The 16,413-nt window shown below is 36.5% G+C and overlaps 1 protein-coding gene across 2 annotated transcripts; it reads left to right on the plus strand.

Annotated features, from left to right (window-relative positions):
- Window positions 1-3,894: 3,894 nt before the first annotated feature.
- On the plus strand, window positions 3,895-14,501 carry RGS18 (regulator of G protein signaling 18). Of its 2 annotated transcripts, none has more exons than XM_030495080.1 (5): window positions 3,895-4,441; window positions 5,104-5,205; window positions 8,727-8,791; window positions 9,811-9,977; window positions 12,398-14,501. In XM_030495080.1, exons 1-5 carry the CDS (start codon window positions 4,323-4,325, stop codon window positions 12,650-12,652), a joined length of 708 nt encoding a protein of 235 aa, XP_030350940.1. In that variant the 5' UTR covers window positions 3,895-4,322; the 3' UTR covers window positions 12,653-14,501. The 2 variants fall into 2 exon arrangements, with proteins under 2 accessions (XP_030350940.1, XP_030350941.1); XM_030495081.1 differs by having other exon boundaries at window positions 8,730-8,791.
- The last annotated feature ends 1,912 nt before the right edge of the window (window positions 14,502-16,413 follow it).

Genomic DNA, 16,413 nt, shown 5'->3' on the forward strand with positions numbered 1-16,413 from the left:
GGCTAATATTCAGTGGGCCAGGAGCCACAGGCCTCTTGCATGACTAAGCAATAGTCTCTCCATTCTGTTCTCCCACACCTTTCACAGAAGGACCAGAGAATGCTCAGCCAAATACTTGCTGTTGCTTGCACTGTTAGAATAGATTGATAAAATCTTTCCCTTTGAAAAATAAGCAGGTTGTCATGTGAGGAATCCCTCTGGGTTTTTGTAAGACAGAAACAAATCCAGTAGCGCGCAACTCCAGTAGGATATTTTGGGCAGGATTTAGAGTACATTCCTGCCTTCAGCATTTCCTGTGAATACCGCACTGAAAAAACACATTTTAAAGTGCATGGGAGTGTCTTCCGGAAGCTGGTCATTAAAATGCAATTGTCTAAAGAGCACCCATGTCATTGCTATACATTTATGGAGAGCTGGTTGTAAACACTAAGTGGTTCAACTAAGAAATCAGCTTCCTGTAGATTAATTGTGACAGTGACGTATGTAATATGTAAATAGAACTAATCAGAGATGCCAGCCCTATACCCATGGGGCAGGCAGGAAATGAATACAGCTGAGAACATTGCAGACTCACTTTCTTATTTTGACCTTTCAAAGACAAAATAAATGAATTTAGTTTAGCACAGATGTAAATATTTTCCACAGCAGAAGTTCTGCTGAAACTGCAAAGATTCCTAAGCCTGCACCAAGCTTGAGTTTTCATCACAGGTGCCTTAACAAAACTGTTTTGAGGTCCCTGGCTGACAGGACCTACAGACCCTGCATGCAAAATGTTACATTCTTCTTGTCAGTGACCCATACTGAAGCAATGCAATTTTGTTTCCTTCCTTTTAAACAGAAACAACAGTAGAGGGTTTTATAATGAGAATTATAATAGGCATTACAATACTTCTCTTCCACTAACTCTGAAGTATTCCACATGCCAAATTCCTCTACTAGGATGAATCTTTTAAATGCACCACTGAATTAAACTGCAAGCTCCTCTACTTGAGATTTACAATAAAACTTTTCCTTTTAGTAGTCCTTCATGAAGCAAAAATGGTTTGTTACCTGAAGATAAACAGAACAACCATATGTTGGATCATATCATTAAATTGTAGGTCCAATTTTGGTTCCCAATAAGGAAAAAACAGCATAAATATTGAGGAAGTGATAAATTGTTAGGAATTTACTGAAGAACAGTAACAATGAAATTCATTGAAAACATGTGATTTTAATTTTCAACTTTTCAAGACCTTTGCAGGAAAAAGAAAGAGAAATATGGAAATGCAACTTTTCAGCCCATGCCCTTCAGTGAAGTTTCTTTGCATGCTTATACTTCACAACGCAATAAAGAGACTGTGTTGCTTTTTTTTCCCTTCCCACAAAGATCAATATTGCTTCCCTTCAGCAGAAACTAAAACAAACATAACCCCACAAAAATCATACTGGTAAAACTGGATTTGAATAAGAACAGTGGAGGAGCTTGGTTGTGGAGGAGCCTAGGCAGAGCTAGAACATGAGCATGGACATGAAGGAGGCAAAGTTTACGCTTAGCTGGCAAGGAACAAAAGTAGCTTGGAGAGAGATGTGGCTGAATTACCAACAAAGAATTTCTCATCGTGCTCTAATTCTTTGTGCTGAGCTGAATGCCTCAATCAGGGCTTCACATCAGCTGAACTGAAAGTCTGAATCTTCCAGTGCTAAACTTAAAAAAGAAATTACATATTCAGTGTATAATACAGCTTCCTTATTGCTAATGGTATCGGTCAATATTTCTTTCACAGAGGGCAGCTTTTGGGTCTACACAAGTCAAGAATGGCTTGATCGTCAGCTTTGATAGGACCTTATGAAACACTACAGAAGCCAATGCAGACACTTTTCACTTTTCAAGAAAAGGCCCAAAGAGATCATGACATCATCTCAAGGAACTTCATGATCTATCTCTCCTGCACTTCATGATCAATTCAATTTTGATTTTTTGTCACATGAAGGTTGTTTTGAAAATACTTTTTTTAGTCATCTAACTATGAAAGCTCTTGAAAAAATATATTTATTCTTTTCTACAAGTAAAAAATCAGTAAGTCAATATTGTTCTCGCTTTGCAGACATAATCTTGATTTGAGGGCTTAAAAATCTGTAGTCTTCTTCCCAAAAGATTTGTGAATACATTTCAGTGGTTAGAAAAGTAGTTGGGAATCAGAACATTTAGTTCTCATCTCAAATTTGTGTAGAACTTTCTAGGTCTCTAGTCATGTCATCAGCATAATATTTTGGGTCTGCTTTTTCTAGCTTAAAATAACTTATGCATATTTCTATATCGTCATCTTGCAGTGTGCGAAATGGCCCAGAAGCATTTACAGGGTCATTAATACGTTGCTATAACTACTGTAGCCTGCGGTGCAAAACAGAAATACTTACCAGCACCAGCACCATTGCTGACAAAACACAGACTGACTGTGATGCAATTTTGCTGCTTCAGGGCTTGGATTTAATATTAGCTTTCTATTAAGGGGGGGGAGGGGAAGTAGAAAATAAAAATAAGAAAGATCGTAATTATTCAAATTTCTGAATTAATTCTCAGGAGATGCACAGCACACTGCTGCATTTGGGACTGATGCTATTAACACAATATAGTAGAATAAAATTTCAAGCATCTAAGACATAACACCCATTGCTTTAGAGTAACTTAAGAGTGGATTGGACAAGCCATTCACGCGTATGCTGAGGAGAGGCCATCATTGGTGGATGCTGAAAGAAATGACATAACAGGTCATTTCCACCTATAAGTTACATGGTGCAGTGGCAAGGCCACCATAATTCACTTCTGACTGATCTTTCATGCTACAAATCTTCTTAAATCAGCTTATATGAAATGCTGAGGCTGCAATTAACAACATTTTTCGGAAACTGAAATCACCAGATACTAAAATTATGGTAGATGTAAACAGACAGTATTATATGCACATAATAGGAGGAGAAAAAAGCTCACGTGAATACCACTGTTGCAGAAAAGCAAAACAAAATCATGCATTCTATATATTTACTTACTTATTGGTAAAAGGCAGAATATATTATTATAGACAGCTGTGGTTAAAGCCAGTTTAAAAGAAGCAGGATGTGATATATGTCTACTCTGAATCTGAAATTGCATTTTAAAACCATAGCTCTGCTTCTTAAAGATCCTTGGGTTACAAAATGTGGTTTTGCACTATTTCCCACTCAGTCTGATTTTAAAATAGGCGTCACATATATAATACATGTGAGTTTTCTTCCATTTTTTCTCTCTTAAAAAATTCACAATAGATAACATCTTTTTTGTCATGTTTCAGGAATTTGTAGTCCCAGCAGAGGTTTTTTCTTTAGCTCTTTTGAATATTAATACCTCCTCCTGTCCTTCTTATCTCTGTAAGCCACAAGGAAAAGGCCATGGTGGGACAGTCACCAGAACTTACCCACGTCGCAGTAATTGTCAGAACTGAACAAAATGAACACAAATTGTACTTAAGAAACTTAACCGACACCAAGCTTGTATGTGAATAATACATTTTTACGTTATGAAAACTGAAATGAGAAATTTTTGGTTATTTACTGTCAAAACAAACAAATAAATAAAACTCCTTTTTTTTTTTTTTTTTTTTCCCTGCTGAACTAGGAATTTTTTATCTTGTCTGGGAGATTGTAAATGAAAATAAAGCCACAGTAGAAAAAGGAGGAGTTTTAAGTGGAGAATCTTGAAATGAGAGTAGGTGCCCATAACTTTTGAAAAATGGGTCAAAAATTAAAATCTCTGCTTACAAAATATCTGATCAACCACAGGTTCGTCTGGTTTTTGCAGGAGACTCTGAGAAAGCCTGAGTTTCAATTTAGCATGCTGCTGATAGAACTGATTTGTCCAGCATATGGCACTGCTGGAGGCTGTAGAGAGCAATTTAAGGTCAGTTAGAAGTTCTTCTAAGAGCTCAAGATAATGTTATATGTTGATGTCATCCTAAGTCTGGTAAAATGCCAGCTTCCACAAGCAGAAACCCGGGAGGTTCTCCCTGCTTTGTTTGTCTGGATGGTCAACGGCCATTTTGCAAAGTTGCAATCTCACTTCCCTAAATGACGAGTGTAAAACCAGAACCCTACTTTAAGTCCTGTGTACGTGCAGCTGCAGTGGCAGTGAAGGTGGAGAACCTCCTTCTTCCTACTACCTGCTCTGGAAACTGCTCAACGGTGAATTGGAGGCAACCGATACAGCATGTGAGAGCTCTCCTGAGCGCATCAGTCACACCAGATGTAACTGCTGTAAGGAAGTAAAAGAAACATTTTCTGAAACTGGGAACCCTTTTCAGAGGAAGATGGAGAATCCGCTTCTTTTATTCCCCCAACTAAACATTTCTGCTTCAAAGGATAAATCCTATTACAAAGTCATGAAATCAACAATTAAAGAAGAGCCACATAAAGCAAGCAAGCCTGGGTAAGTTTTAAGGTCATGCTGACACTGAGTGTTCTGTTTACATACAGGATTCTAACATAGCTTGTAGGCATGAATTTAGGGCACAGATCTTTTTTTTTTTTTTTAGATATTCATGAAAACTCAAGAACTGCAATCTTAGAAATCATATACACAAAATACTCATCACAGAAATATTTTTTTAAGAACAAGGAACAAATAATAAACTAAAAAAATAGGAAAGAGAGGTTTCAACATGTTCTGAGAAATGCTTCTTTAAAGCCTGAATATGACCCGGTAAAGTTTCTGTTTAAAAATTTCAAATGACAGTAAGCAATACTTCCTTTTTCTTTGTGCAACTTTAAAAGTTGAACATGCTGAGCCAGCTGTTTATGTTTTCTAGTGTGAAATCTCACCCCTTCATCTTCAAAGTAAAGATAGTGAAAATGAAAAGATTTTCATTTCTCTTTGCCAATGCTTCCTATGTAAATTTGTGCTAAGCTATAAAGCAAAAAATCACTAATGTGAATAACCTAAGTAGGAGAAGTAACATCAACATTACGGTGAGTGAATATACGTGAATCTTTGATGCAGAAGCAGAGATATTAGTCAAAGATAATATTTGAGGGGAAACCCCCCTATTTTTCAATAAGGTTGCTTGAAAAACTACCCAAATTCTGTTGTAGAGCTAAGCAGAAGAGAAATAGGCTGAGCCTTCTCCTGCAGAAACCTGAATTCCATGAAGGTGATCATCTTGCTAAACCTGAAAACTTGACAAAAGCAGGAAGGTAAGTGTTATAAAAGACTGAGTCGATGGGGATTCCTTTCAAGAAGTGCCTGTGTGAGTCAGAATGTTTCCGGCATCCGTGTGTGTGTGTGTGTGTGTGTTCAGACTTGGCAGAGGATAAGGTTTTCAAGTTCCATTTAAATTTAAATTTAGCAGTCTAACCCAAGCATGCAAACACTATAGAATTACCTGGTATGCACCAAGATAGCTCACCACAAGTGTTTTCACACCACGAAGTGTAGACTGGTCCCCATACGCTTGCAGATACGTTTAAACCTTTCCTCAGGCCAACATCATTTTTATTAGTCAGCTGACTATATGGAGCAAGCATCAACGCAGAAATATAGCTGACAAATTACTGCTTACAGGGAAATCGTACAGCTACTTGGAAAGCAGGTTTCCCATAGAATTCTGTGATGTACAAATGCCAGATACATGTCAAATACTGAATGCATAGTTCCTCAATAATTGCAGTAATTATTGGAATGCTTTTGTCTCCAAAATTCAGATACTGAAGTTTAACTACTGTTGTAATATTGTCCCTATTATACTATTTCTTATAAAGATGCAGGGTAAAATCTTGGTTTTGTTGGCTTCAATAAGAGTTTAGTTTCTGACTTCAATGGGATACGAAGATCTCACTGATACATTAAGAATTGCATTTGTAGGTCATGACCAAAAAGAAGGAATTTGTGAAGTACTGCAACTCCATGGCCTAAACAAATTTGCTGCCCCTTTCTTTCCATCACAGATCACTTCAGAATATTTCAGTGCTTCCCATGCCCTTTTGTCTTTAGAACTTGGTGAACCCTGTTTAAGCAGTTACTATCTTTGGGACTATCTTTTGTTTAGCAGTTACTCTCTTTGACCAGAACTGCTTCTACAAGCCCTTACTGATTGTGAACACATGGTAGAAATGGTATAGAGGCCCAAATACTCTTTCTAGAACCCATGAAAAAGTGTCCAAGAACATTTGCACTGATGCATCAGGGTAATTAGGCAATGTTTATAGCTCATTTGTCCAAATACCATGCCCATCCAAATGATAGGGTGTACTCAGAATCTGGAAGACTTTCCAGATTCTGAGTCCACGCCTGTAGGGCATTTCATTACTTCATTTTTTTTCCCTCTCTCTCTTTCTTCTTTTGCTGCTGGTAGAAGCCTTAATTCAATGTTTTTACAGTTCACTCAGGAATACAAGACATTACAATGACAAACAAAGCTAAACCAGCACTGAGAACACACTTTTTCCATTTCTCAGTTCCACACATGTAAAACCAGGTAAGATTGCATCTACGAAGAGGAAGCACAGCCTCCATGCCACTTGTATGCAGGCAGTGGTGGGTGTCTGATTACTCCAGGTATCTCATTCAAAGTACATGGCCATCAGTGCATTCTTATAATCTGTGAAAAGGCACTTTTAGAGACAGATATTATAGCAATAAATAATTCTCTGAAGATTTCCCCCCTTTTAAGAGACTATCACTTCCTTCTCAGCTAACTGCCTTTTACCGTGTTATTCTCAGCTGGGTGCCTGACTAACAAGGATTCTACCTTCTTGTGGTATAGAAGAGAAACTGGTAGATTTTTGCCAATCTTTACATATGGATTAGAGAGGGGTAATTTTTTTTTTTTTTAAACAAAAATAAAAGATAATTACTCTTTTTTGAATAATAAAATAGTAGTTTGAGATTTATTACTTAAATGATTGTTTACTGAGTTTTTATGATTTCCATTCTTCACACAGAGATACTGACTAACGTAAGTAGAAAAAAATTAATGAAACACTGCAGATGGTCAGTGTGGTGATAGTGGAAATGCCTCTGACCTGTTTATTAGCTTTTTCTCATCTTTAGAAAGAGGTAAAGCTGAACAAATCTTGGTTTCCGTCTATTGCAGCAACTCATTGCTGCACCCAATTGTTGGGGATCTATGGTGATACTGGGTTGGTGCAGTTTCTGAAGGAAAACCAGAAATCCACACCAAGTTTCCAAACTCAGTGAAGAACTTCTCCACGTTCCATGCAGTTGTGGACGACATAGGTTGTCTGAAGTCATCAGGGTTTTTCTTTCATTATGACCAAATTAATTCCTATAACTATAGGAACCCACTGTTCCCAGACTTACAAGCCCACAGTTCAGAGAACTGCACTTTTTGTACTTTCATAACTAAAAACATCTGTAAGAGAATGAGCTCTTGTTTTCTCTGACGCCAGAATCCTCCTACTTTACTGGTCTATGCTCATATCTTGAATTTCAGTTCTCCAGCATTTGTACCTGTTGAGAACCATTGTCTCTTTCTAGTTAAAAATTTCATTCCTATAAGCAATGACACCAGCTAAGAGACATGCAGCACCTATTAAAATAATAAAAAATACTCCTTCTAGTTTTATGCAAAACCAAGGTCATTACTGGCTTAATTCCTTCCCAAAGTGACTGGAATTTCTTTTCACCTAAAAGTCATGTGCCTACAGATTTTGCCAAGGGAACCCAAACTTTGCGAATCAGGCAACAGAATCGCAAGCCTCCACGAGGAAGGGGGAATCATATCCAAGAAGTGCTCAGTCCGTAAAAAGTTGTTCAAACCAACTAACCCCAGATGAGTTGCCTATTGATGCTTCCAGTGTACTGTGCTTTGCCCTTGCATGAAAATGGTACTAAATATTAATATTCTTAAAGCAGCTGATAATAATTGACTTTACCTTCAGGCTTGGAACTTAAGCCCTGCTCCTAGCATGATAAAATTAATCTCTTACTCCATTTCTGGTCTGCTAAAAATCAAAGTACTGTTGAGGTGTGCATTCAGGGTTAATCTATACAAAAACAAAAAAAGGGTTTTCCAAAACTGTAATTGCATGAGTGATGTTGGCTGTTCTTTTTTACTTTCTTCATTGTTCAGAATGAAGAAAGTATTTGAAATATATTTGAATATTTGAAATCAAAGTAAAATACGTGCAACTTGATATATTTGTTGAAGAATATGTTTTATAAATGGAGCAGAATGTCTCAGAACAACATAATGTTGTGATAAACAAACCAGGCTACGTGTGCTATTACCCTGTAAGACTATCACCTAAACCATATTGCTACAACTTTGTCTTCAGTCTATAGACTTCTCGTGGTAACACAGCCTCAGACCAAGTACATTCAAACCCAAATCTCTGCAAGAATATTTTTTAAGTTTAAATAGGTGACTGACCTGGTTCCCTTATGAGTTTTACCATACTGCATGATATCAATTTGCTTAATTAGTAGCACAACACAAAACACTGAAGAGAAAAATCTCTGCTCTGACAGAATTTTAAACAGGGGGAAAAGTACAACTCTGCAGGAAAAGTGTCAGAAAAAATGAAACCAAACGTTTCTGAAGTCTCTAAGAAAATTACATCCTTTAGTAATGTGATCTAGTCAAAGGCTTTGTGAAACAGTCCTAAGCAATAATGGTAACAGATTACACAAGTTACAGCAGCTTCATAAATACAGAATATGCACAATTCTTTAAAACCACTTTCTGTTTCTTAAGCAGCGTGTCTCCTGAAGAAGCAGTGAAATGGGGAGAGTCTTTTGACAAACTGCTTTCTGAGAAAGGTTAGTAGTTTTTCCCTCTCTGTGCATACTGTTGGGATGGAAAAATGATGGAAAATCATAAAATCCAATTGTACACTTAAATAGACCTGGCAGCTACCTAAAGTAGGTAGGATGGCTTATCTGTAGCAGTGTGTGTTTCTGCTTTCCTATGCTTGGGCTATAGCATGCTGTCAACTACTGAAAATAATTGAAAATAGCTTTTAAGTTTTGTATTTTATTGAACAAAGTAATATAACAGACAGCAAGGAGTTCCTTCAATAAACAGTAGAATTTTGTTTGAGTATTGTTCAAATATTCCTGACCATAAGACCAAACCTTAAAAATGAAAACATGTTCTATGTATTTAAGAACAGACTTTGTCACTTCTGGTACAGTTTGTAAAACAGTGATAGGATCAAAGCTGGCCGTCGCTTGAAAGGGCCTGTTGCTTATGTAATTATCAAATGCACATATGCCCCTCCAGGTGCAATGCTGGACACTATGTGCTTTTCAAATCTGCCCCTTGAACAGCTGACATCAATACAATTGCATTACTTCTGCAGATTAAGCATACTTGGAAAGAAAATATCTTCAGCATAATAAAAATAAGATAAATCAAACCATCAAGATGTTAAAAGCCATTCATTTTAAATTGTTACTGGAGAACAGTCTACTTACGAACAAAGATTCAAATAGTGTTTCAGTCAACCCAAGTTGATATTCAGCCAGAACAAAGTCTGTCACTTCCACAAACATCCACATGTTTTGATTATTTCTATTTCTAAATTAACGAGATCTTGGTAGTGGATTTTTACAGATGCTGAGAATTCTCTAACGGAAGTTACACTACTCAGGATCATAATGAAAGAACTGCACTTATTTGAAAGCCTTTATGTATTTTAAAGTAATTATCTATAATGTGATGTAATTCAAAGGGAGCAGAACCTATTTTGTTGCCTTGCACAGACTGTGTGAAAAGAGTAACTGTTTGATAAGGATATATGGGGGTTTTTAATGCAATTCAACATTCGTTTCTGTAGCTGGACTGGATGCCTTTACGAATTTTCTGAAAACTGAGTTCAGTGAGGAGAACATTGAGTTCTGGATAGCTTGTGAGGATTACAAGAAGAGCAAGACTGCCCATGAACTTTTGCCAAAAGCTAAGACCATTTATGAAACATTCATACAGAAAGATGCTCCAAAAGAGGTACTGTAAAAACATTCTTCATTGTATACAGTATTTGACACAACTGCATCTGATGAAATCTGCTTTTAAGAAGTGCATGCCCATATGCAGAGGCAACAGTTAATCATGTAGTCACCGACATAAGAAGTCTGTATCTTAAATGTCAAAGCTTTGGAAAGAAATGTGGAAGCAACTGCATAGATTATTCTCACTGTCCCACATACTCCTTTCAATACCCCCTCCATGTTACTCTTCTAAGTGCAGAGCAAGAGTTTAAATATCATATCATAGGACTCACAGATTCCTAGAGGTCTGTAAAGGCAGCATATATATACACATGTACAGGGTATATTTAAGAAAAAACAGTGATGCTAAATATTAAAGCTGCAAGGAGACATATTAGCTAGAATTTGTGAAGTATCTGTCTTTATTTAAAGCTACCTCCAGAACAACAGACCTATTGTCCCTTTCTTTTAAACCAGTAATCATCTATTGAATTTTTACATAACTGAGGTTCAGAAGCTTTTATTTTAAATAGCCAAAGGACTAAAAGAGACTAGAATAAACTATTAAAATTAAACATATCCTTTAAAAAATAACTGTTTTAAGCATGGTCTTTTCTCGATCGGTCCTTCCCCCCTTTTACTGCCCAGCTCTAATTGCATATTCTTGGTACGTTACTGTCAGCTGGGAGTGGGGAAGGAAGAAGCGGGTGAGTGGCTGCGTGGTTCTGAGTTACCAGCTGGGCTTAAACCATGACACACATACACAAAAATATGTTGGTACGTCAATTCTCTTCAACAGCAAGGCCTTTTTATGTTACTATAATAGTGCAAAAAGTTTTCATATTTACAATTTCTTCATATTACTGAAGCATGTTATAAAGAATTCAGAAATGAACAAAAGGAATACTTTTTGCCTGCTCTACAAAGGTGATGAACAAGTTGGGAGATGATGAAGTCTCACTGAAATCACCATCAGCCTCTCCAATAGGCCTTTTGCACTTATAATTTCCTGTAATTCTATTGAGTTTGAGATCAGATATGTTACTTGCCAATGCTCCTTTCCTCCGCATTATTTCTTATTTGTTTATCAGAATAGCAAAAGTTACACACTAACTTCTACTTCCCTGTAACAAGAGTGTAAAAGGTGTAATTCTTGTTTTAAGGATTGCAAAATGGTCCATAGATTATATTTAAAATTCAGATCTGCTTTTCCTAGGAAATGTCCACTTTCAAAGAGTTATGAGCAGTTATGGTAGGGTATCAAGCACTGGTACTGCCAGCGCTTACAAGATTGACATAAGTGAAAAGGTGAGCAATAGGAAATCTAGGGAGGGTACAGGGTGTGGAAGTCGTACTTTAACTAACAGTAACATAACGATTTCTTAATCTGTGATACTTTTGATTTGGTGCATGTGTGGGTAGTGTGAGCGCTGTTGTTCCCTTGAAGCAGTTGGCTATGGGGAGACTTCCTTCCTTGGGCTTAGCCGAGCAGCTGAGACAAGCCAACAGCACCTTATTTCACACCACGCAGCTCTGGAACTTGCATCTTTTCTCTGACTAACATCTTGTACAGCAGAGCTCTTTTACACACACATTTTGGAGTGCACAGTTTTGTGATAGGATCATAAAACCTTAGGTTTGATGAGCGGACTATTTTATCATCATTAATTGTCCTTCAGTTCTTAGATTTTTTTTTTTTTTTAACTAGCTTTATGGAAATGACAGGTGTATCTTAGAGAATTAAAAAAAAAAAAAGCATATTACAGAAGTCACTTTTTGACTGAATCAACAATTTTTAGTATGTATTCTACCTTATTTTTTCAAAATATCATGTTTAGGTAAGTGCCTGAAACTGTAATAAAATTCTCATACTAATTAAATCTTCACAGGATGAAGGCAATGACACTTGGAATAAATGATCATTTTAATAATCCTTTTCCCATCTAAAGCCTTCAGAAACCGTTTAAATAATTTTTATATTTCAATTATTAGAGTTTTCCCACCTTCCTACTACCAAAACTTTACACAGAAACCAGAAATTTTGAATATTGAGTAACTTAGTCTGATGAGATGAAGTTCTACATGAATTCTAAATGAGAATGAAGTTCTGTATTAGTCTGGTGTTGCAAAGCCTGACATCTGCAATTGTATAAAGATCACTATTAGAAAGTTACTTTTAGTCAAACATCAAACTTTTTACCTTCTATTTTGTCAGTTTTTCGTTGTGCCAATGACACATCTATGAAGACTTTCTGACAGCCATTACTGAACATGAACATACTAACTATTTCTGTGGTATAAATACCCCATTGTATCAGGGATTCAAGGTCCTCTCATCAGAAAAGACTCATCAAAATACAGTATCATTGCTATGGATAATAACACAGGAAATGCATGAATGTATATTAAAGAAATACATGTTTCTTTATTCTCCAGGTGAATTTGGACTTTCATACCAAAGAAGTCACAAGTCAGAATATTGGACAGCCCATCATTACCACCTTTGATAGAGCACAAAACATGGTCTACAGGCTGATGGAGCAAGACAGCTACCCACGCTTCCTGAGATCTGATCCGTATTTAAATTTGGTAAAGGGGAGAAACCCCAGTCGTCCTACCCTTAGGAGACGGTCACGGTCTTTCACTGTCAATGATTTTAAAGGTGTACGACCAGACTTTACTGTTTGGTAACAGGGAAACTGAACCCTCATAAATTCTAGCTACTGCTGCAACTCGTATGTATTTTACAATCCAAATCCTTAGCAGGTGTAAATGAGTGGAAAGCAAAGTAACATGCACTTACACCAGGTCAGAGTTCTGTAGCCACTGATTAATTTCATTTATTATAGAGAAGTAGGCAATATATTGGCAAGACATATAATGTAAAGCTTTCATACAGTATTTTTTTAAACCCAAGCAAGAACTGTAATCATATTTAGAAGAAAGACTTGAGTTTCCTGCATAAAAAATGTGTATAAGATGCCAGTTGATAATAGCCACTGTGTATCGTTGGCCTGTATTATTTAGGACAGAGTTTCATCACAGTTAGAATCTATATACCTAGCCTTCGCACATATTTATGATTTATGTTTCTGCAATATTTCCTACACTAAGCACAGAGTATTTGTGGTATTTTCTCATACTGCAAAACACATAGGAACTTTATTAGGTATAATGTAAAGTTACAGGGATTTTAACTACAGCCACTGCATAATTAAAATTTAGCTATTGCATATTTTAAGAGGAACATAAGAATACCTATTTAAATTTTTGGGTACATTTTGTACTGTTTTCTTACTACATGTGTCTGTTCTCTGGATTTAAGTTATGCTGTATATATTAGTTTTGCCATCAAATAATTGTATTCTAGTTTTTTGCAACCAAATGAGTAGCAACAGAGGCCCAAGAATGCTATTTTAACACAATGTGTGTCATTAAGTATCAGGTCACATGGATGTGTATATGTATATATAATGCTTCTACTTTTATTTGTAAATATTTATGGTATACCAATTTCATTACTAAACTTCGTTCTAAATTTTTTCTGACATTTATTTTGAAAAAGAATCTGAAAATTAACAGCTCTCAGACTCAGATAGAATAACCTTCAGTTCTACCGATCATTAGTGTATTCTCCATGGTTATAGAGGAGGAAAGAGAAATCTCTCTTTTACTTCTTTAGTCCTGAAGTCAGACATGTCATTTTCATGATCAGTATACACAGTTTTCTTTCAGAATTAATGCAAACATACCCTGAAACATGAGAAAAATTTCTGAAATCTTAAACATTGGTTCAGTTTAACAAGTGGCTGCGGGATTTAGTTGTAACTATGACATGTATATTCAGTCATTTTGCATGGAATTTAAGATTTCTCCCTTTTCTTCCTCCTTTGTAAGTGGTAAAAGTGAAGAGGTGCAGTTCCTGAGAATGAAAAGTTATGTTCATTACTAATTCAGGGTATATATGAACTGCTTGATCTGAATTTCCCTGTCTGCTTTACTAACTTTCAATAAATCCTAAGTGATCTACTTTAAAAGTTGTCAGAATTCAGCTTATCATCAGTACATTGATGGGCAAAATGTGAAGACTTCACTTACAATTCAATACCAGCTGTAATTGTTGCCATTTCAATCCAAAGTGTTACTGTGCACAGAGATCTGAACTCACAAGGAAACACTGCTGAGCTGCAGTGTCCTGACAACCATCTCCAAGCTCTTGGCTTTACCTGGGGAAGAGACAGGAAACACTTTTGTAGCTGTGAGGAGTATGATGCTTGCTGGTTTATTCCATTATCCTTCTCTGACCCCCAAATTCCAGGCATGTGCTATTTCTAACTGTGTCAGAAACTGTGAAGCACAGCGATTCAGGAATAAATCAAATGTTTTTAGTAATGCTGATAATGTATTTCAGTCTCTGTATCAATATCAAATGCAGCTTTGGAGCTTGTCAGCACCATTTTTTACAAACTGTCTGCATTCCTGTTGTCATTGACATTCACATGAATGAGTGAATACAGTGAAATGCAACTTTCTAACACAATTTCATGGCTGAAGTCAGTATGTTCTTCTGGATAAATTATTTATTCTTGTTCTTTGACTGTCTCTCCCTGAGTCACGATTCAGTTCTGCCGGAAATGATCCTATTTCAGATTAGGGAACCTCTAATCATAGAATCAACTAGACTAGTGTGTCTGGATGCCAGATTTCTCAGGTATTTAAAATACGCATGTTCCTATGTTCTGTATTACTAACTTTGTTAGAGAAAGAGAACAGCTTTGAGGACATCTGCAGCTAGATTCTCCCCTGGTGTGATTATATTTCTTCATACCAGCTGAGAATCTGCACCTTTACTCTTGCCATTGGTCAAATAATTGGACAAAAAAAAAAGTATATTTAATACTGTTCTAAAACCCAAACAAATGACAAATATAGTACCTTGAGTAGGACTTTTTCTTCTTCAGAAGAAAACAGCTGTTACTCAAAAGGGTCTGTAATGATAAATATAGGTCAGCAGGCCCCCTTTGTTTCATTTCACAGACACATGGAAAGTTTTATTTATCTCCAGGGAGGCCTCCCTCAAAACCATCAGTCTTGTGATGCTGACAGTGCTGGTCCCTCTTAGGAGTTTTATAATGAAAACAAACAAACAAGATAGATATTCCTGGTAGCTACTTATGCATGTATGTTTTTCAAAGATAATTATGAACCGTAGCTGAATTTACAGCATCCTAATGCCATGGGAACTGCTGTAAAAAGAAAGTCAAGATAAACTCAGAGAAAGGAAAGCAAAGGGCACAAAGATAAACTAAAATGACATAATTAGCTAGCAAAGGTTTTTTTCTAGAAGAGGCTCCTTTTAGTGAGAGAAAATGAGTGCTCTACTATTTAGTGCTCTACTGTAGTTCTGGAAGATGAGCTAAGCATAGGTTTAGTACAAGTCTGTGATGCTGTAGCAAGATTGAGTTAGGTGGGATTGATCAGACTAAGGGCTAGGCCTGCACAGGTGGATTTATAGTATGAACCTTAGAGTAGTGCCAGAGAGCATTGTCAGGCTTCTCTAGTTTTGGCAGAATCAATGCCATAATTAAGTAAATTTTATCTAGCTGACCTAGTATAAATAACACATACACAAAACCAATCATCAAGTATTTTTATTGGGGGTTATTTTATGTAGCAGCTTTTTAGACTAGTATGTGCCGTTCAGCATTCAGTAAGAGCTCTCAAAATACTTCTCTTACCAATATAATAATTCACCATACATACACACTTCACTTTACTCCTTATATACGTGACCGTATAGTCACCATACCCAAAGTACAAGGGAAATAATCTGCTGACTTGTATAGCACAAAGCTTTGTCTCCTGCTTCAACACTTACATCTTATTAGATGCTTTAAATCAGCTGAATTATTATCTGCTCCTCTTGTTTAACTTAAGGGAGATAGAAATTCATAAAATTATCTTCTTCAGCTTTTGGGATTTCATATTGCGCAAGAGAAAACTCGATTAATTTTTAATCTAACAAGAAACAAGATGAAGTCTAAGATAAAGAATCTAAAAGAAACAGATAGATTTCCATCTTCCGTTAAAGTAGACAATCAGTAATATGGGTCTTAGATGCCTTTACATGCTACAGCTTACAAGAGACTCACAAAAGTCAGATCATTTTTCTCTCCTTTTTGTCCCCAGCTGCTCAGCCTGCCTTAATTAACTACTGCTTTGAATGCAGTTCCCTCTCTTTTCCACGCATACTGCCAAAAGACCTCAACTGAGAAAAAAAAAAAGCATAAAATCATCTTCCTCTCCTCAGTGATTCATATGCTCGTGAACTTATGCCTTGCTTAGATGCCTGTCCTGGATGCCGCTCTGCAGTTTGCATTTTAGTCAAATGCCTCAGCCAAATGCCCTTTAAGCTCCTGTGTGGCTCTGTGCCAAAGATAAACATGTATTTC

The sequence above is a fragment of the Strigops habroptila genome, chromosome 8 (assembly GCF_004027225.2).
Source record: "Strigops habroptila isolate Jane chromosome 8, bStrHab1.2.pri, whole genome shotgun sequence".
In the NCBI taxonomy this organism is placed as follows: domain Eukaryota; kingdom Metazoa; phylum Chordata; class Aves; order Psittaciformes; family Psittacidae; genus Strigops; species Strigops habroptila.

Coding starts and splice junctions, on each gene's coding strand:
- RGS18 (XM_030495080.1), top strand. CDS start 4,323: ATGGAGAATCCGCTTCTTTTATTCCCCCAACTAAACATTTCTGCTTCA. Junction 8,792..9,810: donor CAAACTGCTTTCTGAGAAAG/GTTAGTAGTTTT, acceptor TCGTTTCTGTAG/CTGGACTGGATGCCTTTACG. Junction 9,978..12,397: donor AGAAAGATGCTCCAAAAGAG/GTACTGTAAAAA, acceptor TTTATTCTCCAG/GTGAATTTGGACTTTCATAC.